The 24,397-nt window shown below is 46.9% G+C and overlaps 1 protein-coding gene across 2 annotated transcripts in view; it reads left to right on the top strand.

Moving 5' to 3' along the window:
- KIF26B (kinesin family member 26B) overlaps positions 1-24,151 on the top strand; it is a 517,705-nt gene extending 493,554 nt beyond the window's left edge. For both annotated transcript variants that reach the window (XM_027976327.2, XM_060396383.1), the window contains 3 exons: positions 11,112-11,314; positions 11,778-11,928; positions 17,068-24,151. In XM_027976327.2, coding sequence (XP_027832128.1) covers positions 11,112-11,314; positions 11,778-11,928; positions 17,068-17,216 — 503 coding nt within the window. In that variant the 3' untranslated portion in view covers positions 17,217-24,151. The remainder of the gene's footprint in view (positions 1-11,111; positions 11,315-11,777; positions 11,929-17,067) is intronic.
- Positions 24,152-24,397: the final 246 nt, after the last annotated feature.

Here is a 24,397-nt window from a genome sequence, read left to right as displayed (position 1 = left end):
CGCCAGACCTGGGAGCAGAATCCCATATAATACAAGTGGAGAACAGAAATCTATTCAGTATGACATGACAACTGCTGGGTCCTATTTTCAGAGTCAAGGGCACTAAAATGTACTGATAATGGTTACTAAAAATAGCAAGAAAGTTTAAGCCAGAGCCTTTGCCAAAAAAAAAAAAAGTCTGGCCTTCCCAATACTTGTTTGATAAACCTTATTTATTAGAATCTACCCAATTTTGGTCTTCAAAATCCAGATTATTGTGAGACATTTGCTATGTGCCCACGTACATTTGAATGTTACAGAGTGCTTTCACATACTCTAATTTAGCATCTTGACTCTACCTATCCAGTTTATTCTTTCAATAGCTTTACTCTCTCTCTCTTTTTTTTTTTTTTTTACTTGAATTGCTTGTTTTGGCTGTTGCACTGGAGTAGAGGGGAAGAAAAACTAAGGTAACTACTTGGAAAGTGGACCACAGGCCCTGCACATGTCCTTGCTTGGTGCTGCCTCTGTTTGTAAATATGTTCTCTGAAGGTCCCTCGTTAGGTTTGGCTGTTGGTGTACAATCAAAGCACCAGGCTAGGTGCCAGAGATGGGATTTCATAGAGAGTGCTGAGGGCATCAAACCTCTGTGAGCAGCTGCTGTAGATCCTGGGCTCCCTAATGGATATGGCAGTGGAGATACGCTCCCTGCATGTGAGGTGACCTTGTCTCACTTATTTATGATTATTATTAAGAGAAATGCTGGCTGTCAGACATGATCAGCATAAATCAAAGGCAACTTCTTTAAGAGAAGCCATAAAGCTCCTCAGAGGAAATTCCTAGCTCGATGGCTGGATTTTACAGTTACTGGAGATGTTGGGAACTGCAGGGGAGGCAAGCAGTCACCTGTTAGTGGAGGTTGCTTTTGAATTTGGAAAACTTCAATTCTTTTGTTATCTCCTTAGTGAAAACAAACTAGAAATATATTACTAGGAAGATAACCTTGAGCTCTTTGAGTGCTTTGTAGTGCAGGTAGAGAAACCAAACATCCCGATGGTTCACCTTTCCAGTCCCATTCCTGGAGATCTGTGCTGGTGGAGAGTGAGCAGAATTGGGCTTTTCCTATGGGCATGGTGCAGTGGGAAGTCTGAGCTAGAAAGGCAGGAGACCTGGGGTCTTGGGTTGTGTGACATTTAGGGAATAGCTATACTCTCTGGGCTTCAGTTTTCTCACATAGAAGTAAAATGAAGGGGTTGGTAGAGAACCACCACGGTCTCTCTATGCTCACGCTGTATAAGATGATGCAAATAACATAAAGAATATTGATGATAATATGCCTTCCTTTCCATAAGATGATACATAGTCAATGGGATTTATTTTTAAGTTGTTAAACATTGATCAGACCTCTTCTGTGCTGTTAGAGCTTGGTGATATGAAAGTTGCAAGTGTGTTTGGGAAGGGGCAGGTAGCGTAGAAAACCAAGCCACTGTGAGAAGTATGTAATCTCATTGGAGAGCAAGGACAAAGAACATGAAACAGAGAACAGTGAACCAGGAACCAAGATGCATTGCCAAGTGTTGAGTGAGGAAGTGAGGGCTACGTGGAGGAAATATTTAGACAAAGATGGCCCAGAGCAGCTGAAGAAGGCTATAGGGAAACACTGGGATTGAGCCAGGCCTTGAAGGATGCTGGGACAAAGGGCATTGTCAGCTGAGGCAGCTTGGGGCAGTAAGAGCATGGTTTATGGACAACAGAGTGGGATTAACTCAATAAAGGTAATAGTCTTAATGGATGTGATGATAAACAGAAAACCTAAGCCCAGATCCAGTTATTCCTTGAGCATCTGGCAACTATGATAAGAATTATTGCAGTTGGCAACGGGGAGTCATTTATAGGTTCTTGGTTGAGAGTGTCATAAGGTGACAGAAGCTGTGGGTTGCTTTTTGTGATGGATTTTTATCTGTCCCTCCACCGTTCCTTGCCAGCCCCCCTATGACATGCATGGACATGTAGGTGTAACTGTTAGGCATGAAGTAGAGTTATGACAGCCAGTCCAGGTAGGGAGCAAATGTTCAACCTGTCCATAGGTTAGCAACTGAAAATCAGTTGCTAAAAGTATATGAATCAGTGATGGGCAGTATATTGTGTGGCTGCATCAGCTGGGCCCCGCCTGAGGCCCCAGCTTTCCACTGATAGCTCATTTATATCACCCATCGCGTGGGCCCTCCCTGACTCTCTCTCTCTCTTGTCTTCCTCATGTTCCTGACACTTGACCCCACACCTGGTGCATTACCCCCTTGGCTCCTTTCTTTCTCCCCACTTGTCTCTCAGGCTGGCTAGGGAAATATGAAAATTAGATTAGGTTTAAGTGAAGTTCATTTCCACTGCAGCAAGCCCCAGTGTGGTGTGACCCCACATCCAGAAAGCCCAGGAGAGAAGCCAGCCAGGGAGCATGTCAGTTCCGAGACACACCCAGGGCTTGACCTGCCTGGCAGGAGCTTCTCTGAGGCCTGTTCAGCACTTCACTCAGCCTGTCAAGTCCCTAGAGCTGGGCTGGGGCAGATTACCATGAATCAGGTGGACACCGTTGATTGATTCATTGGTTGGTTGGCTGGCTGGTAGTGTGGTCCTACAGGTTAGCTGAGTTCTTTTCTATGTACTTCTGATTGCATGCCCTGCTGGTGACCCGTGTTTTAAACACTGAACCCAACCTCTTATTTTCTTTCCCACTCTAAGCACCAGACACTGTGCCTTCCCTTCTCTGGGAGATGAGTAAACATTACTGACTGATGGATTCAGTTTACAGATCTTCTGCCCTGGAATCTGTGACTGGTCACTCCTCCAAGGGCCTAGAGCACCATGCTTCACTCTGTCCCCTCCCCATGGTCCATTCGGTTCTCAGGTGCAATCTTATTTTGTTTTAATGAATTTCAGGAAACACAGTGGTCTCTAGCTTAATGGAAACAGGGCTAAGGTGAGTGGTTTGCTGGCTGATTTAAGATTACTAGAGTGTTTCTAAGAGACTTCATCTAGAAACAGATGAGAAAGGGTTCCAAATAAAACAGCTTTTTGACAATAAGTTGGAAAAAATAGAAAAGTCTGGCTCCCTAAGACACTGAGGAAGCTCCTTAGAGTGCAGTGTGGGTGGAGGTGGGTGCAAGGCTGAGAGGCACCGAGTGAGCATGTGAGGGGCCTGGGCTCTGCCCAGAGGACAGGTCCATTACTGGCCATCTCCCCATCTCCTCTGCAGCCTGGGACAAGCTCACTCATCAGTTCGAGCCCTACAGCTGCCCATGCAGCCACATCTGCATCCATCTGGGAGGCCTGGGGCTGGCTGGCCCTCGCTGGTCAGTAAATCCATGCTCACTGATCTTTCCCCTCCCCCTCCTCATCGCTGATGCCTGGGCAGCCTTTCAGCATCGGTGCTTTCTGCTTTTTGACTCACTGTCTTCCTAGTGATGCTTCCCTGGGTCAGAATGAAGATGGAGGGTGATGGCCGGAAAGCTGATATGGCGGGCTCTCCATGAGCGGCCGGGGTGGGCATCTGTATGTCCCTCAAGGCATGTTGTGGGCCTCGGCACTTGGAATGCCTGTGTTTTCTGACACTTGACCTAAGAAGCAGCATCTTCAGATTCAGTGTGGACATCGTTATCTGCACTCAGTGATGGTAAAAATGGAAGGCCTGACATCAGACTCCTTGCTGGAGTCATCAGCGCTGTGGAGAATAGGGTGGGATGGGCCATGACAGGTTGGGGGCCCCTCCAAACATATGCAGCTGGCAGCCAAGCCTGGAGTGGCTGGGAGAGCAAGGGATTCAGGTCAAACTGGGGCCATTTCATGCAGCAAAACTGTTGGCACTGATCAACTTTAGGTTTTTTGTTTAACACTTGACGTCTCCATGTCCATACAGAGTGCTGGGCTGATGAGCAGGGAGCGATAGAGAAGAAGAAATCCTTCTGATGACCCACTGGCATCAGTGGGGAGGCTGGTTCAGGACGAGGGGTCCCAAACCAGACAGCTGCATCTGACAGGTCCCACACCACTATAGCCTGACTAAGGCGCTTCCCCAACCTTCCAGGAGCCTGGAGTAGAGTGGTCACTGGCAGGGACTGGGCTCAGCGGAGAGCAGGAAGCATCTTCTTGAGAGCATGCTGGAAATCCAAGAACTCGTATTTCTATGGGGACCCAGACCAAAGCCCTGTGGTCAGTTCTCTCCAAGTGATGATATGGCATTTTGGCACCGTTGTTTCCTATGCTGTTTCCAGCAGAGCGAGGGCACCATCTCTCCCTCTGAAATTCCCTTCATAGCATTAAACTCCATTTCCTCTGGTCTTACCACATTCCCCTGGCCCCTGTCCTCTATTTTCCCCATCACACCCCAAGTAAGATTACCAGTGTACTTCTGGAGGAGACATGAGGGGCCAATAGTGGATGCAAGTTCTGGGTGATATCAGTTCATTTGTGGACCTGATTTTCCAGTGACCAAGTTCAGAATGAACCTCCATCCATAGTTCTTCAGGCAGTCTGTCTATCAGATCTAATCCCTTGAATCTATTTCTCACTTCCACTGTATAATTGTAAGGGATTTGATCTAGGTCACACGTGAATGGTCTAGTGGTTTTCCCTACTTTCTTCTATTTAAGTCTGAATTTGGCAATAAGGAGTTCATGATCTGAGCCACAGTCAGCTCCCGGTCTTGTTTTTGCTGACTGTATAGAGCTTCTCCATCTTTGGCTGCAAAGAATATAATCAATCTGATTTTAGTATTGACCATCTGGTGATATCCATGTGTAGAGTCTTCTCTTGTGTTGTTGGAAGAGGGTGTTTGCTATGACCAGTGCATTCTCTTGGCAAAACTCTATTAGCCTTTGCCCTGCTTCATTCTGTACTCCAAGGCCAAATTTGCCTTGATTTAGTTTTCTGGGTGTGACTCAGAAAACTAAGATCATGGCATCTGGTCCCATCACTTTATGGCAAATAGATGGGAAAATAGTGGAAACAGTGACTTTATTTTGGGTGACTCCAAAATCACGGCAGATGGTGACTGCAGCCATGAAATTAAAAGACACTTGAAAGAAAAGTTATGACCAACCTAGACAACATATTAAAGAACAGAGACATTACTTTGTCAATAAAGGTCCATCTAGTCAAAACTATGATTTTTCCAGTGGTCATGTATGGATGTGAGAGTTGGCCTATAAAGAAAGCTGAGTGCTGAAGAATTGATGCTTTTGAACTGTGGTGTTGGAGAAGACTCTTGAGAGTCCCTTGGACTGCAAGGAGATCCAAGCAGTCCATTCTAAAGGAGATCAGTTCTGAATATGCATTGGAAGGACTGATGCTAAAGCTGAAACTCCAATACTTTGGCCACCTGATGCAAAGAACTGATTGATATGAAAAGACCCTGATGCTGGGAAAGATTGAAGGCAAGAGGAGAAGGGGACGACAGAGGATGAGATGATTGGATGCCATCACCGACTCTGAGTTTGAGTAAACTCCGTGAGTTGGTGATGGACAAGGGAGGCCTGGAGTGCTGCCGTCCATGGGGTAGCGAAGAGTCAGACATGACTGAGCGAGTGAACTGAACTGAAATTCAGAACTCTGAGAAAATCCAAGATAGCCAGTCACTACACACAGGAGAAGCCCGTAGACTGCAATTCACTTGACATTGGGCACTCACTTCTCACCCTGGCAGGGCTTGATTGACATGGTGAGGAAGTTGAGAAGATTGCAAAAAAGCATGGAAAAAAGATAACAGAAATTAGCCTTCAGAATATCTCTATCAGGATACTGTAGCCCTGTAAAATGTCATTCTTCTTTCAGGCTTCTTTACTTTTCTGTCACCAATCAGGGTGATCTCTGCTCTCATCTCATAGGGTGCCCTGGAGAGATGAGGAGGCTAATAGAGAGAGACCCTAATTCCTGATATTTTCCCATCTGTGGTAACAAGACTCCTTGGTGTTCCCCAATGGGCCCTGCCTCCTGGCATCACCCTTGATTCATCCCCTCCCCTACTCTACTAGGGTTGGTCTCTGTGTCCAATTGAATAAGGTAGATGAAAGTGATGGTTATGTCACTTTCAGGATTAGGTTGTGAAAGACACTGGAGCTGCTCTTTCTTGCTCTGGGTAGATTGGCTGCCATGCCATAAATAGCCCTGTGCCAAGGCCCACCAGGCAGTGCACTGAAACTCCTGCCAACAGCCACAACATTGAGCTTAGAAGTGGATGCTCCAGCCACAGTCAAGCCTTCAGATGATGGCAGCCCCATCTCATGAGCTGAAAACTTGAGTGCAGATCACAAGAGCCCCTCAGCCAAAACTGCCTGCTCCATCAGCCTCTCCCAGATCCCTGCCTCATAGGAATGTGTGAGAGAGCCAACATTTGTGATTTTTAGCTGCTGGGTTTAGGGTTAATTGGTCACACAGTGATAGATAAGTGATACACCACCCATCCCATGAGCCTCCTCAGTTCTTCCCCTTTTTCTCACATAAACAGATTCTTAGAGTCATCCCAGAAATGTCTGGACCCATGCACCCAGTGAGATGGGTGCACTGAGATAGATGCCCATATGGCTTCCCAGATGGTGCGAGTGGTAAAGAATCCACCTGCAGTACCGGAGCCACAGGAACCATGGTTTCAAACCCTGGGTCAGGAAGATCCCCTGGAGGAGAGCATGGCAACCTACTCCAGTATTCTTATCTGGAGAATCCCCATGGACAGAGGAGCTTGGCAGACTACAGTTCATAGGGTCGCAAAGAGCCGACTGAAGCGACTTAGCACTTGCAGCAGGCACAATGCCCATACATATACCTCCCTAGGGGCTGAGTATATATTATCCAACTGAGAAAATAGGGCTTACCAGGAGTCCCATGACAAGTGTTTGCAGCCTGAGGAACAAGGGCGAAGGCCCCACCTGAAGGCCGCTCAGACTCTCCTTGTCCCTGAGAGCTGGACATCTTCCCACTGATGCTCGGTGCTCTTTAGCCTCCATGCATGTTCTGCAGCAGCCATGTCTCACTGGAGCTGAGCCCCAAAGGCACAACCGCTGGCTCAGAGTCAGCTGGCATGCTCGGGCCAATTAAAAAAAAAAAAAACAAAAAACCAAACTACCGGATGGTTCATTTCCATTGTAAGGGACACAGATATTTACTTCAGTGGTTGGCATCTTCAGTGGTTGACACTTCCTAGTTTCATAAGTTAGTGTGTGTGTGTATGCCTGTGTGTTTGCACAGGCACACACACACAAGATAAAGATCTGGCCCCCCACAATGAGATTTGACATGAAACCAAGCGAGCCTAGAGGACAGAGTACGTTCTGTAGGGAAAGCTGACTTTGTGTTTAGAGTCCCTCGTCTGCTGAAGGAAAGACTGCTCTGAACAGGCGTGTACTGCCCTGAACGCTGCTTCACCACCACTGCCACCACCTGGAGCTGCAGGGAGTGGCTTTTCACATTCCTAGCTCCCTAGGTTGGTGAGAAGGTTTTCCTGTGCTTTGGCCCCCTGATTCTTTTTCAGAGAGTTCTGGCTCTTTTCCTCTCTGAGCTTATGGTATTTTAAGCTTTTCTTAGCAGTCACTGGATCTCTTGAAGTTGGAGAAAAGTACAGTGTCTTCTCTTTGGAAGGGTCATCACATCACACAGGCCACTCTGGCCCAGCATGCAACAACTGGAATCGGGGAGGAAGATGGAGAGAGAGTGGGGGAGAGAGGGCACTCACTCCTCCAGAGTTCCCCAAACAGCGCAGGGGTGGTGCTGTAAGGACCGGCGCTTCCCCTTACAGCAGCCCACTGACCGATACAGCCCATCTCGCAGGGCCTCCAGAAAAGTCTCACTGCTTTGTATCCTTCATATTCTCAGGGCTGCCGTATCATGGCGTGTATGTTCTCTTGCCCTCCTTCACTCTCACTCAAATCTGACTTTAATGGGGTCCCTTCTGGTAGCTCAGGTGGTAAAGAATCTGCCTATAATGCAGGAGACCTGGGTTCGATCCCTGGGTTGGGAAGATCCGCTGGAGAAGGGACTGGCAACCCAATCCAGTATTCTTGCCTGAAAAATTCCATGGACAGAGGAGCCTGGTGGGCTACAGTTCATGGGGTCGCAAAGAGTAGGTCACTATGAATGACTGGTCAAAGACACACATTCTATCTCAAAGCAGAATCAGCTCAGCCTCTATATGCAGCTAGCCAAGGCTTCCCACAGACTCCATTATCCTCCCTCAGATGCAGGAGGGACCACATATCCATTCTGAGTTAAATTAGATCTGGCTTCCTTCAGCTTCAAGATAAACCTGTTGGGATGGTGTCATGTTTCCCAATCATCCTCCTTCTAGGAGGAAGCAAGCTTCCTAATGTCTGGTCCTGGAGAAAGAAGGTGCCAGGTAGGTGTGTGCCTCATGAGATGCAGCTATTTGAGGCAGCACCAGGCTTCCCAACCAGGAGGCCAGGCCTGCAGCCTTCCACCGGGATAGGGGCCAGAGCCAGGGGGACAAACCTGGTAGTCACCCAAAGCAGAAGGCTAGATCCACTTCAGATGTGGGTGAAAAGATTAGACCCCATCCTCAGAAGCCAGGCCATGGTTTCACTCACTCATGTCACCAGTTACCAAAAAAAGTGGTGCCTGGTGCACTGGGGACCCCCGTCCTGACAGTCCTTTAGTAATTGCTTCTTGTAATCCTCTAGAGACCTGCCTCTTAAGGCTCAAATCTGCATGGTATGGGTTGGGCTGCACCCCACAGGCCTGCAAACCTTATAGTTGGCCCAGACTGAAGAAAGAGCTGGGAGACAGCAACAGAGACATCAATGGTTTAGGGACAGGGGATCTTACACAAAGGGTCCTGGAGTGACACCCCACCTTGTGCAGCAGGCAGGACACGGCAGCAGTTTTCGCTACCTGGGGGAGAAAGAGGCTACCATTTACACGCGCAGTTGATGTCAGGTAGTCTCATTGGTTACCACGGATTGATTAAGCCCTAGAATTAAGAGGATTGGATAGTCATGTGAATGAAGCCGGGACTGGTTAAGCAGGGGAATGCATAGAAAGCAAGAGAACAGCCATCTTAAATGGCATAACAGTACACTTCACCCCTACATATTCTGCTCGACCCTTACAATGTTGGCCCACCCCTCTTCCCAGATATCTCTGGGGTCCCAGAGGTCGAGGGGCACTGCAACCAAATACCACAAACACAATACAGACACCAGCAGCTAAAGAGTATCAGGAATCCAAGAGATGGGCAAACTTTGGAGCCAGATGCTTACCGGGTCAATTTTTCAAGGAAGTCCCAAGGACGACAGAGGCATCTCGTTGCAGACCCAGCAATCAAATTCATTTCACAGGGAGGCTACCGTTGGTTTCCCAGTTCACAGATTCCCTCCACTCAGACTAGGGGTAAAATAGAAGATGTTTAACAAACACGATACAGGTAAGATCATGACCCTGAAGCAGAATATAGGCAGTGACAACATCCTGGGATATCACCATCCCCGCCTGTGGTCTTCATCCTGGTCTGCAGTTCCACCCGCCTGTCCATCCTCAGTCACTGCAGCCTACTATGTGCCACGTAACCCATCCTTTGGGAAGATCATTTATTATCTGATATTTCTTATTTTGGTGGAGAATGTGGGCAATGGATTTTTTTAAACAAGGTAATACTAAGACTTTGGGCAAATTATTGAAGTCTTTTGTACCTTACTTTCTGCTTCTGTGAGAATTACATACTAGGCTTGTCTGTGACAGAAAACGCAATAACAATATAAGATTAATTTCTCATGTAAAAGTCTGTGTAGGGGGTTTTTAGGGCAATGAGGATACTCTGTGTGATGCTATCATGGCAGATACATATCGCTACGCATTTATCCAAACCATAGGCCGTAAACACCAAGAGTGAACCCTGGTGTAAACTGTGGACTCTGGGTGTCCATGTGCGTGACGACGTGACAGTGCAGGTTCATCGGCGGTAACACATGTACCTCTGTGATGGGATCTTGATGGTCGGGGAGGCTGTGGGTCTGTGGGGCCCGATGGTATATGGGAACTTGCTGTACCTTCCTCTTAATTTAGCAGTCAACCTAAACCTTCTCTAGAAAAAGTAAGTCTTTTTTAAAAAGAAAAAAACTGCATAGGCGATCATGTGAAGGTCTCCTGGGTACCAGGAATCCTGGCTGCTTGTCTCGTTTATCTGTTATTTACAATCTTCACGTCATGGACTGGGCAGCAGGCCGTATTCCATCTGAGACAAAGGAGAGAGGACAAGGAGGGCAGACCTCACCTTTTCAGGACACTTTCTATTACAGCGGTTGCGAAGGGCACTTCCATTGCACTGGTGGAGTGTAAGTCACATGTGCTACACAGGGTACACCTGGTACCCTGTGCATCCAGCTCCCACTCAGGGCCTCTTGCTGAGGTTGAAGAGGAGGGCAGGTACTGGGGGACAGCTAGCAGTCTCCCTCACAGTGTGTAGAGCATGTCCAGGAGGGCCTGGTGTGAGCAGTGCTGATTCCACTGTTGTTAGAAGCAAATAAACTCCTGCTGCTGCTAAGTTGCTTCAGTCGTGTCCGACTCTGTGCGACCCCATAGACAGAAGCCCACCAGGCTCCCCCGTCCCTGGGATTCTCCAGGCAAGAACACTGGAGTGGGTTGCCATTTCCTTCTCCGATGCATGAAAGTGAAAAGTGAAAGTGAAGTCGCTCAGTCATGTCTGACTCTTCATGACCCCATGGACTGCAGCCTACCAGGCTCCTCCGTCCATGGGATTTTCCATGCATTACTACAGTATCAAATCCTAGCATCTATTTTCCCCTAACACAACATCTAATTTCATGCTAACACGTGTCCATGCTGAGGGTACAGCCAGAGTGGCTCTCAGTTCTAGTGTCCTCCAGCCCCTGTGTTTTAAGGGGGAGACCCCTGGTGGGGGATGGGGGTTGAACTTGTGGAGATGAAGGCAAGTGCCAGTGAAAGGGAGTGGATGCTGAGGTGGTGGGAGGTTGGAGCATTTCAAACCCAGCTCTGCTGCAGGTCGGGGTAGGGTTGGGGTGGAAGGGAGAGGCTGTCACGCCCCCACCCCTTGAATTAAAAAATATGTTCAAGAGAAATTTAAAAACTATTATCTGTGGACTTGATTCCCTACCTAGGTTCCCAGAGACGGAGGCTCATCCCGGCGCTGTCCCTTGACACCCCCTCCCCCGTGAGAAAACCCACCAATAGCGCGGGCGTTCGCTGGGTGGATGGCCCCTTGCGCAGCACCCAGAGGGGCCTCGGGGAACCTTTTGAGATTAAAGTCTATGAAATTGATGACGTGGAGCGGCTGCAGCGGCGACGAGGGGGCAGCAGCAAGGTGAGCCTCCTCCACCCCGCGCCCCCGCAGGTCCCCTTGTCGGCCCCTCAGGGACAGTGCTTGAGACGGGGGCACAGGTCCCGGACACCCCCAGCGGCTTCCGCGCGGGTGGGAGGCGAGGGCTGCTCCGGCCGGCAGCCAGGCCTGTGCACCCAGCTCCTCGGGAGAGCCGCCTATTTCTCCACCTGGAGACGTGTAAGGTTCAAAGACCGGGAGAGCTGGTGGGCTCTCCGGGCTTTTCTGGCTCCAGCTTGGGACGCCAATCGCCTTCTAAATTTGGGATAAGCCTGTGATAGTCCTGTCTCTGTGCGTGGGCGTCAGAGCTGAACCCCCTGCGCCCTCCTTGCACAGACTATAAGCAGAAGTATTCCTTTCCAGAAGAGGTTGCGTGGGCCGGATTGGAGCTGAAGGTCCGCGTTTCCTCCCCTCTTCACCTCCCGTCTCCTTCTCATCTTCGTCCTAGGAGGTCATGTGTTTTAACGCAAAACTGAAAATTCTGGAGCATCGCCAGCAGAGAATCGCGGAGGTCCGAGCCAAGTACGAATGGCTGATGAAGGAGCTGGAGACGACCAAACAGTATCTGATGCTGGACCCTAACAAGTGGCTCAGTGAATGTAAGGCCCATCACTGCGACTCCCGGGTTCACCCACTAAACAGACCAGGCCGAGGGACAGAGATGCTGTCTGAACCCCATCCCTGCCCATCTGCTGGAGGCAGCTTCCCTGAGCTTGATCCCACTCTCCTGGGAGCAGATGGGGAGGAGGGGGCAGCGGGGTGGTGACCATTGCTCTTGCCGGATTATTTCTTGTGTGTCTCAGTCCAGAGCGCCTGAAAATGAGATATTTTTTTCTCCCCCTGCATGTGGTGGACGATCACCCAGACATGAAGGCTATATTACAAATCTGCTCCCAGGCCACAAAATCACATTGCATATCTATCCTGAAATAGACAAGAATTTATAGAGCTCTTAATGGGGTAGAATGTGCAATCCTAGAAAAGCCTCACAAAGAACCCAGAAAGAAAAAAAAAAAAAACAAACACATTTTTGAGTGAAAAGAATAACATTCACAGTGTTATTTCCATTTAATAGAAAACCCAGGATGACAGCGACCATCTAGTAACAATTCAGAACAATTTTGCTCTCTTTGAAAGATAGATTCAATTGTCTCTTATTTATTTGTTCCTAACCATTCCATTTACCACAAAATAAAGCTCAGATCTGGTCCCAACTGTTTCAATGATATGGGGCTCAGTGCTGGACAACTTAGCCTCTGGAATAAAATGTGTTACTTCCACTAGAATTCCTTTCCCTCCTTTCCTGTCCTGCACTCACCAGCTCTTCCTTGTGCCTCCCTCTCTTCACCACTGACCCCTGAATGTCACAGCACCTCTTCCCAGCACTCCCAGGTCAGTGCAGGGAGCATGACAGGCAGAGTCTGGAGCTAAGGTTTAAGAAAAATACTGGGTGAAATGATCCTGAGCAAAGAGGAAAGGACAGAATTTGCCAGCCTCCTAGCTGTGCCCTACCACTTTCACGGCATGTCTGCAGGTGGCTTCCTTTCCCTAACGATGCAGTAATAACATCACCCTTGAGTACCCCATCGGTTCATGTGAGGATCAGACAAGCCAATAGGAGGATAGGACACTGGGGCCAGTTATCACGATGCATCTTATCATGTTGAGTTATACCATGTGTGGTGTCAGCCACAGTCATGCAGAGCCGCTCTGGGTGTGGCTGTGAGACCTCGGGTAAGATGCTTAACCTCTCTGAGCCTTGATTTCCTTAACTGTCAGATGGAAAACATAATGGTTTGCCCATCTCATAGAGTTGTTGGGAGAGTGAATGAGCTACTGTCGGTCGAGTGCTCCTTACACTGCCTGCCAGTGATGAAAGCTCAGTATTTAGTAGTAATTAGTGTTTGTATTACTAGAGTTAATGAAAATAGCTGTTCTCAAAGGGCTGAGGAATTTGATTTCCTCAGTGCCTGGTTGCCTGATGCACCAACGGGGGCCCCTTGTTAGAAATCCTGACAGAGACACAAACTCCTGCTCTCCAGGGTATTTCCCTCTAAGCTGTGATGGGGCAGACAAGACACGAACAAGGACATTAGCTGAAGTCTGGCCATGGCATAAACATGGAGCCTAATGCTGGTCTCTCCCACCTGTACACACCCTTTTGCTTCTTCCATGAATCCTCTGGCACTTTAGAATCCCAGGGGCACACATTCAGCAGCTCTTCTTCTTCATTTTTATCCTTTCATTAACATTTTTGAGAGCTGTTTATGCCTGAGGCAGCCTTGACAATTGTCTTCATCTTACAAAGTCACACTTTTCCCAGGAAGTGAGCTGCTTAAACATCGGTACAAATGTAGATGCTTCCAGGAAACAATTGCTTCCTTCTTGCCTTTGTTCGTGTCAGGAATCAGTGATTTTTTTTTTTTTTTTGCTGAGAAAAGTAATGAACAGAAAGAAGGCCACATGAAAGGAAAAGCTCAGAGACTGGCCCTTCAGGATGAATTAAAATCAAGAATGACCAAAAAAAAAAAAAAATCAATGAGGCTGTATGCTGACTATTCCCTGGATAATAGGCAGGGTGTTGGCATAGACTGAGGTTCGTGAGACTGTACAGGAGACAGGGATCAAGACCATCCCCATGGAAAAGAAATGCAAACAAGCAAAATGGCTGTCTGGGGAGGCCTTACAAATAGCTGTGAAAAGAAGAGAAGTGAAAAGCAAAGGAGAAAAGGAAAGATATAAGCATCTGAATGCAGAGGTCCAAAGAATAGTAAGAAGAGATAAGAAAGCCTTCCTCAGCGATCAATGCAAAGAAATAGAGGAAAAGAACAGAATGGGAAAGACTACAGATCTCTTCAAGAAAATTAGAGATACCAAGGGAACATTTCATGCAAAGATGGGCTTGATAAAGGACAGAAATGGTATGGACCTAACAGTAACAGAAGATATTAAGAAGAGGTGGCAAGAATACACAGAACTATACAAAAAAGATCTTCACGACCGAGATAATCATGATGGTATGATCACTCACATTTCTGCTTTATTGGCTATGCCAAAGCCTTTGACTGTGTGGATCAAAGTAAACTGTGGAAAATTCTGAAAGAAATGGGAATACCAGACCACCTGACCTGCCTCTTGAGAAATCTGTATGCAGGTCAGGAAGCAACAGTTAGAACTGGACATGGAACAACAGACTGGTTCCAAATTGGGAAAGGAGTATGTTGAGGCTGTATATTGTCACCCTGCTTATTTAACTTATATGCAGAGTACATCATGAGAAACGCTGGGTTGGAAGAAGCACAAGCTGGAATCAAGATTGCCGAGAGAAATATCAATAACCTCAGATATGTGGATGATGCCACCCTTATGGCAGAAAGTGAAGAGGAACTAAAAAGCCTCTTGATGAAAGTGAAAGAGGAGAGTGAAAAAGTTGGCTTAAAGCTCAACATTCAGAAAACGAAGATCATGGCATCTGGTCCCATCACTTCATAGGAAATAGATGGGGAAACAGTGGAAACAGTGTCAGACTTTATTTTGGGGGGCTCCAAAATCACTGCAGATGGTGACTGCAGCCATGAAATTAAAAGACGCTTACTCCTTGGAAGAAAAGTTATGAGCAACCTAGATAGCATATTGAAAAGCAGAGACATTACTTTGCCAACAAAGGTCTGTCTAGTCAAGGCTATCATTTTTCCAGTGGTCATGTATGGATGTGAGAGTTGGACTGTGAAGAAAGCTGAGTGCCAAAGAATTGATGCTTTTGAACTGTGGTGTTGGAGAAGACTCTTGAGAGTCTCTTGGACTGCAAGGAGATCCAACCAGTCCATTCTGAAGCAGATCAGCCCTGGGATTTCTTTGGAAGGAATGATGCTAAAGCTGAAACTCCAATACTTTGGCCACCTGATGAGAAGAGTTGACTCATTGGAAAAGACTCTGATGCTGGGAGGGATTGAGGGCAGGAGGACAAGGGGACGACAGAGGATGAGATGGCTGGATGGCATCACTGACACAATGGACGTGAATCTGAGTGAACTCCGGGATTTGGTGATGGACAGGGAGGCCTGGCGTGCTGCGATTCATGGGGTCACAAAGAGTCGGACATGACTGAGCAACTGACTGGAACTGAACTGGCGTAGAAATATATATGCTGGGATCCATTTTTTTTTTCAAATTTCCTAATTCTGATGCCACTTTCAAGGTGATCCAATAACATAGTCTGATGTGGATATGGTATGGGGAGCTTTTGTTTGTTTGTTTTAGACTGGTGTTCAGGAGCCTCTACCTTATTTCGAGCTCCCGTCCTTATTAACTATATGACCCTGAACAGGACATCCCTTCTCTGAGCTCTGTTAGCTCCCCTACAAAAGAAGTCAGCCCTGATTTCCACCCCAGATTTTCTGATAGCTCGTTGCAGTTCTCAAACCACATTCACAGTCATCGTTTCTTCTTGCTTCTACTCTCCATAGCAACTCTAGTTAGGAAAGTAGGCAGGCTAGGGATGACTCTTGTGTTACTTTTAAGGACCCTGTGCCAGCAAAGGTTAGGTGTGGCCTCCTTGGCAGTCAAGTGCAGGCCTCCTGCCTTGGATTCCAGGGCCACCCCACTGCCTTGGCTGCTGTCCACGCCTGTCCTCCCCACGCTGGACACTCTGCAGCAGCCCACCACCCTACCCTGTCACAACTGGACCAACTAGTAGCCAGTGGCGCAGGAGAGGTGGCCACAGATAATTGCCCTTGAGGAACTGAAGGAAACCGACTTTTAACCCTGTGCAGGTCTGAACTTTAGGGACAGAATCTGGGTCCTAAATCTTGCTTGTCTTCTGAGCAAAGAATTGTAATTATTTTTCATCAAAGTATAGTTGATTTACAATGTGGTGCTAATTTCTGCAATATAGCAAGATAATTCAGTTGCATGCACATATATATATACATTTATATAACATATATATATACATTTTTATGTTTTTTCCATATGGCTTATCACAAGATATTGAATAGAATTCCCTTTGCTATACAGTAGGATCTTGCTGTTTATTCATCCTATATATAATACTTTGCATCTGCTAATCCCTAACTCCCAGTTCGCTCCCTCACTGCCCTGCCCCTTAGCAAAGACAAGTCTGTTCTCTGTGTCTGTGAGTCCAGGAATCTAGTTATTAACATGTGCGTGCATGCTAAGTTGTTCAACTCTTTGTGCCCCTATGGAGCCTGTTGGGCGCCTCTGTCCATGGGGATTCTCCAGGCAAGAACGCTGGAGTGGGTTGCCATACCCACCTCCAGGGGATCTTCCCGACCTAGGGATTGAACCCTCATCTCTAATGTCTCCTGCATTGCAGGTGGGCTCTTTACCACTGAGGAACCGCAAGGTTTAGATCCCTGGATGGGGAAGATCCCCTGGAGAAAGGAACTGGCAACCCACTTCAGTATTCTTCCCTGGAAAATTCCATGGACAGAGAAGCCTGGTGGGGTAGCAAAGAGTCAGATAGGACTGAAGCAACTTAGCACACACACAGAGCCTCAATTAAATGTCCCCGGGATCTAGTGTTATCATTAGAATGGAGGGCCCCAGTACAGTTGCAAGTAGCAAAGGGTTCTGTTGCCGACTTGAGAGCTGCAGAGGGTCAAGGGCACGGCGGTGCTAAGACCTCCCGGCGCAGGCGCAGCAGCCTCGGGACCGAGCCGTCGGGTCACCCTTCCCCGTGGGCAGCGCGTTCCCATCGGGCTTCTCCTTCTTTGCAGTTGACTTGGAGCAGGTTCTGGAGCTGGATTCCCTGGAGTACCTGGAAGCGCTGGAGTGCGTGACGGAGCGCCTGGAGAGCCGCGTCAACTTCTGCAAGGCGCACCTCATGATGATCACCTGCTTCGACATCACCTCCCGGCGCCGCTGACCGGAGCCGCCCGGCCCGGCCCTCGCTCCCGAGCCGCAGGCAGCCGCGCTGGGCCGGCCCTTAGTGCCGGCGCCGCTCAGAGACCACGGAAGGAGGACGAAGGTTGGTGGCAAGTCTGGAGTGAGCGTGGAGCGGAAGGCGAGTTTTTCTTTTGTTTTCTGTAGGGACGGTGCAGACGCCAGACACGCAGGAGAGGAGCGAATGATGGGAAGCCCAAGGGACGTGGAAGCCCCCGTGAGACTGAAAAAGCACTTTGAGGAACTTTGAAGAACTTGTTTGTACATAAGAACTGCTGGCAAAAGAGACCTCCCTCTTCTCCTGGTTTGTGAGAAAGGGCGAGAGCGGACATGGGATTGTTGTGGAAAGTTAAAACAAAACAACAACAGGTTTCCCCGAATGACTGATTAAGTGCCTTGCAAATCTTTGTTATTATCCAAACGTTTATGTTGATATTTTCTTGTGTACAGATGGTGCTAGTCAAGATGAAAACAACAACATGAACAACAAAAAAAAATCGAACACATTTTTGCAATGTATTTACAGCTCGTTTTCTCTTGGTGTTTTAGCCTATTTCTGACTTGCTATTTCTAAGTAAGTTGTGTTTGTAGAGCTCTTTCCTAATCAGTATTGCATATGAATAAATGTTAACTGTCTGCTATGGTTCTGCTGGGAAGGCCACTCAAACAGAAGCTAGAGACTTCTGGGCCCAAGCCAGTGTGTTTCCAGGGACGGTTGGAACCGCAGGTGATGCGCATTGCCACCTCCCACCAGTGGCAGGGTCAGAGGGCAGACTTGGAGGTCGATTATGGAGCAGGCGCACGTGAGCTTGAGAGAAATGGGTGTGTCTTCAGGGGGAAAGGAGCCTCTATGACCCTGGCCCTCCTTACCCTTTGAGTGGAATGTTTGTGCTGAATAGTTTCCCCTCCAAGTCCTGAGGCACTCAGTTCAGTTCAGTTACTCAGTCATATCTGACTCTTTACATGTCCTGAGGCACGTAAGACTGGTTCCTTTTTACCCATGAAGCTGGGGTCCTCAACAACATTTTTCATATTCATTTTTATTCCAAAGATTCTGGATCTAAAGAACACTTGAACCAGTTCAACGGAGCCATATTTTTTGTTCCTCAGTTTTGCAAATTTATTAGAGCAGAGGATTTTTCCCAGTCTGGAGACCTTCTTGGACTTGTAAATGCTCAGAAATGGAAGTAGTATTGGTCCAGAACAAGGAAGGATGGGGGGCGGGGTTACAAAACTTTTCTGTTGTCCAGAGTGCTATTTAATGCAAGAAGTTCCAGTCCTTTTGAACAAAAGCCTCCATACCAAGAAAGGACCAGGCCTCTCTGCTCAACCTTGACACCTGAAGGCAGGGAAAGGTTTCCTATCATACATTACACACCTGTGGGGGCCAGGGTTTCATGCATGTGGGTGTACAAGGCTTGACTCAAGGAACTTTGGACTTTATTCTCAAATTGAGATGTCCATCTCTGCCACAATTCTCTTAGGGATTAGTATACCCATTTTAGTGATGGAAACCCAAAGCATGGAGTGGTCCAGGGATTATCTAATAACAGCTGTGCAACAGCAGGGTGTTTACCTACCTTCCAGTCAGGGCCTTCTTCCAGGCCTCTCTAGCCAGGCCACTGATAGACGTGCCCAGGATTTTCCAGAGTATTGTTCTTTTTGACCTCAAATGCAACATAACTTCATGAATTTATTTCCAGGCGAGGCAGTCCTGGCTAGCTGACTCCTCAGCCCCAACTGCTCCCCAAGGAAAAAGAACAATTGCATTTGTCAATGCTCCTTTGTACATATGCAGCCCAGCATAGCTGGCTAAACAACTGGCAAAGCTTATTGAACCCAGTAAATGGGAACCGAAGTCTTGTGAGCTTCATAGTGCAGCCCTTTACTGGTCAGAACAGGGCACAGACAACCCCCTAGACTAGGAGCCAGCTTCTGTCTGGCTTTACGTTCAATTCAAACTTGCTCCTATGGCACCGTGCACACAGAAGCTATGCTCCATCTGATAGCTAACACGGGCTAAAATATAGTGAGATGTTACTCCAGAATGGATGGTTTCCCCCTCCTGTTTAACAAGTCACCTTGGGAGAGGCAGGCCACCCCCATCCTAACCCCATTCTGCAGGGCAGCCCCATGATTCTTGGGCTGGGGTGTGCTCTGGCCTCTGCACTTGCGTAAATGAACTTGTTAAACAGCAGCCTTAATGGAAATAGCTGGACCCCAAGAGATGTCAACCTGTTGAATTTGTTTGGATTTTCCACTTGGCAACCCTTTGTTTGCTGGCTTGAAATATACTATTTCATGGAAAGCCTTTGATTGAAGGACTGTCAAAGGGATCTTTCTCTTTGTTGGAAACATACACATTTGATTAGTAATCAGTGTCCTTAGCTTTTGCCCTGGCCGTATCTTCCCCACAGGTTACTTCACTGAGCTGAGTTCCTTAATAGACCAGCAAGGGGGCCCTCGTGCCTTTCCTGGAATGAGACTAAGTAGAAACATCTACAGGAATTTCAAATCTTGATCAGTGAAATCTTTCCTAGGGGTAATGGCCTTCAGTTTGCATCCTGCCTAAACCTGCTTTATATGTAACAACTTTGTGAGATAGCAAAGGGTTGAATAAAACCACGAGCTCTCTTGCCAAGTCAGATTGGCCTCTTAAAATGCCACACCATTGAACTTCTCGCAGGCTGCTGTTGGCCATGGAGTAGGGTGAGCGACTTGGCATGGAGGTTGTGCATTCTGACTTTTTCCTTTTTTTTTTTTCTGTTCTGACCTAAGTCAGCTACAAACAACATACCAAGTATTGATGAACTCTGTGAAGAAATCATGAATTTTATGCTATCATGTGATTGCTCCTGGTTCTATCAGTTGATTGTACAGCTGATCAGCTGTCGTGCAGCAGTTCTAGTAACCGAAGAACAACTTCATTCAATGACCAAATGTGAAGTGGTCCAGGTCCCCTTGTGGTTTTGATGACAGATAACCTAGGAAGGCAAAGAGAATGTCAAAGAACCCATTATTCTATTATCCACAAATGAAAGGCTCAGAAAAATATTTACTTGAAATTAGCATCTAGAAGCCTTGATTCTTTGTCTGAAATCGTCTTCCCTCTCCAAAGTTCAGCTCAGTGTGAGGTGGAAGCATTAGCACAAAACTCAGAGCCCGAAAGGGGAATAGTGACGTTGTTCCCTAGGAGTAAATCCATAGTGCATCTCACGATGGTGTTTCATGTTGCCACAGAGTGAGAGTTTGCTTTATCCTGGGCTTTCAAGCCGCACCTGAGAGCTGGAACCTTTGATCTTCTCATCCTTGAATTCCCCTCTACATCATGGGGAAGCTGTCGCTAACTTTCATCTCTTCCAGACTTGAAATTGAAACACCCCGTCTGTTGTTTTCTCTGCAGTTGCTATTCTGAAGGTGGGGAGCTTGAGATGCGGAAGCAGAAGTCGGTCCTGTGTTGACTCAGGTGGGGTTCATACAAGAGATCCCAAACTGGGGGGAGAAGGAAGCTGCGATAAAACGCTATGCAGCCCAGAGTGGGGAATTCAGCAGGCAGGAATTTGGCCATTTGTCATAAATTAGTCTTAAACTTGAAGTCTGTGTTCCTGGAAGGTGGCAGTGACTTCATTGTAGCCGCAGAAACCATCCAGGGCTGTGGTTCAAATAGTCTGACTCATACATATGTATCTTACACTGGTTCTCGGATTCCTGTTCATTTTGAGCAAAAGACCGTTTATGGGCTTCAGGTGCTGATCGTGAGTTTTGGTTACTCCGTCAGCCATTATCACAGGTGTTACTATTCAAAAGCAGCTGTCTGACTTGGGTTTCTTGGGATGGAGGTAGAGCTTGCAAGAGCCTGGGCTTTTGTTAAGCTCTCTGTCCACACAGTTGTCTCTGTCATTGGCCACTGCTGATGTGTAATCAAGGCTCCCACCACGAATAACGATGTGATGAATGTTTCTAAATTCCCTATTCCATAAAGGGTTTGGGCCGTAACAGACATTACTGAAGATGAGTTAATTTCAAAATGGAAACTAGAAGAATTGATGAATTTACTCATTGTGCTTTTCCTGCTGGAATATTAGCCCCACTCTTAGAGCACATATTAAAAGGTTTCCTGACTTTTAAAGGCAATGTATTTTAAACCCCGAAACCATGCCTGTAAGAAACATGTTGAAAGCCCCATTCTTGATGAGTTGATGCTGGATAAACCATCCATTGGCACTGGTCCTGGGGCCTGCCTGCTGCCCCCACCCAGGCAGTACTGCCTATCTTCCCTCATAGAGGACGCTCTTCAGCAGTGCCACACTGAAGCATGACTGCCTAAGGGAGGCCAGTGCAGCCCGCTTTCCTCTGTGCCCAATGAAGCAAAGCTGACACTCAGTCTCACCGACAACTGTCAGCAAATGGTCTAAGTTTTTTTTGGGGGGGTGGGGGGCTAGTGGGAGGACAAGGTGATAGAATATAGTGTTCCTTTGGATTCTAACCTCTCTTTCTCTTCCTCCAGCAAAGATCTGTTGACATTTCTGGGTAAAATCTTGCAAATTGTGTCACTTAACAATCATCCTGAAAAAATACATACCTGTTCCAAACTGTTTGTCATTTCCAGATTAAAGCATCATTCCAATCCAGGAGAGGCTCATTTCTCAAAAAATAAATAAACAAACACAAAACTTTTTTGCACAATTTTAGAGGCTACTTATCCCATCCCTAAACAAACACATTCTGCTTTTTGGTGGCCCCCCCTCAGAACCAGAGATGATGTCATAATATCAGAGACATAGTGGTGCTTGAGGTGGTATCAAGGCTTCAGTGCATATAATTAATATTCTCTAAATGCATTTCCCAGTGTCTGTATGTGTATTAGAGTGAGTCCTGAAGTGCGGGCCCAGGCACATCTATTTTATATAGATAGAGAAATTACCTTCAAAACGAAAGAGGCTCACTGTTTCATTCCCCATACTGCTCACCAATACCCCACATTGTCATATTCACTTTATGGAGAAGTGATAATTTATTTGTAAACTCGGGCTGCGGTTTTGTAGCATTGCTTGTGTTTTATATTATTTATACATCATGGTTGGAAATGCGATCCAAGTGCTGTGCATCGAGGTGTACGTTTGGTGCATCTGCCTATGGCTGTTTGTTCGCCTCACTCTAAGAAAGCTCCATTAACAGAGACACAGGTACCAGAAAGGAAAGAGAAATCAATCAGGAGAACAGGGACTAGGGTCCAATCCTCGAAGTACAGGACTGAGTTCAAAATGTAGTTTGTTTCTATAGTAAGTAAGTAGCTGAAAGGGAAAAGATCCTTTCCTTTTGAACTTGATGATAATGGACTTGGAAAGCAGCCTCCACAGGCCTTAGTGAGAGAGGATCCAGCCTCTTCCTGCTGGTCCCACACTAAATTTCTGAAAAGTGCAGACAGTATTAGGTTCCAACATTTCCCTGAGAAACCCCAGAACCCCCGGTGTTCCTAAAGGGGGTTTGGAAAAGGAACCTGAAATCCCTTACCTTGGAGATATATATATACATATATATATATATAGTACATGTTCTTTTCTGGAGAAACCAAAGCACTTTAGTGAGTCTTAAAACCCATAATACTTAAGGCATCTTGTCCCCTCCCTGGATCCCCGAGAAGCTGGGAGGGGCTGGGGGCTCAGTAGTCTCATTTGAGAGGCAGCTAAACCTAGGAGAAAAAGCCTTGAGCTTGGGCTAAGGAAGCCAGTCTCCGGGTCTGGTTTCCTCACTCGCTATGCAACCTTGGGCAAGTCGCTTCACTTTGCTGGGCCTGTGGCTCGGCGATGGAAGATCGGGGGTTATATTAGCTGCCCATCTGGGATAGTGTAAAGAGAAAGGTATGGGAAGTGCTTTGAAGAGATGAAAGCTCTGCATTGGAGCTGGGGATAATCATTTTAGATGAAGAAACTGAAGTCAATAGCTAACGACTGGCCCAAGTTCACAGAGCAGGTTTATAGCAGAACCGGGATCTGAGTCCAGCATTTTGGACTCTGCCCACAAGGTGCTGTTGTACCAGGCGTGTGATATGTGGACACCCACCACACTGAGGGACTGACGTGTGTGTGTGCACGGGGGCGTATACGGATGCATGTGTACAGAAGGTATGTGACATGGTGGAAGAACATAGGACAGAAAACCTGGGTTCGAACTCCAGTTTTGACCATAGTCCTATGGCCTTGGATATATTACCCAACTTTTCTGGAACACAGTTTTCCAATCTGTAAAATGAAGACAGTGTGCTAAATGATCTTTGTGGTTCCTTCAGCTCTAGTCATGTATGTATGTGTATATAAATATGCTAATCTGTAGAAATGGGCCAACTTGAAAATTGGAGACAAGACCTGCCCAAGTGCATTTATTGTGTCAGAAACAGTGAATTCATAAACAATTCATAAAATCTTTTTTTAAATTCAATGGTGGTATTTAATGTCATTGTGTTAAATTCACTATTTGGATAAAAGATTGGTGCCATTTTAAAAATGAAGTTCTTAGCTTACAAGTGTTTGCTGTTAAAAACTTTTAATAAAATTTGTTAAAAGTCAGAAATTCAACTATTCTGTACTTGGGTAGGTCCCAGCAGCCTATTTGCAAACAGGCTGGTTTTGTGTATGGGCCTTCACATAGCGATAAAAGAGTTAACTGTTGGCTTGATCTTGATAAAATGTGAGCAGGCTACCTGGAGAACAGTCTGGAAATGAAAGTTATAGTTCTCAAAAACTGGTGACATGATTTCATTAAGCTGTGTGCCATTTCCAGTGTGAAGACATTGTTTGCTGGCTACGATCTCTGACTTTTTGTGGCATATGAGGTGTAAAATGTTGTCGAAAAAGAATCTGGTGTTTAAAAAGAATCAACCTATGGTGGCATTAAATGTTCACTTTTCTCCTGCTCAGAGTCATGAATTCCTCTCTCCAGTTTATCCTTCTGAACAGAGGAGGGAACAATTCAAGGTCCGGGGCAAGGGCATCTCACTAGAGCAACACCTTGGCTGAGGACTTCCTCCCAGGCCCCTGGGCCTTCCTAGGATGAAGCCTGTCTCCTCCCATTGTGGGGCTGGCCCCCAACAAGTTCAGAAGCTCAGGCAGGGGTGAGTGGATGTGGGGCTGAGTCCTGCATCCCTGAAAGTCTGCAGGTTAATGA

The sequence above is a fragment of the Ovis aries genome, chromosome 12 (genome assembly GCF_016772045.2).
Source record: "Ovis aries strain OAR_USU_Benz2616 breed Rambouillet chromosome 12, ARS-UI_Ramb_v3.0, whole genome shotgun sequence".
Classification (NCBI taxonomy): Eukaryota; Metazoa; Chordata; class Mammalia; order Artiodactyla; family Bovidae; genus Ovis; species Ovis aries.
Note: the sequence above shows the minus strand (reverse complement) of the source record. Positions and strands in the feature narration are given on the sequence as shown.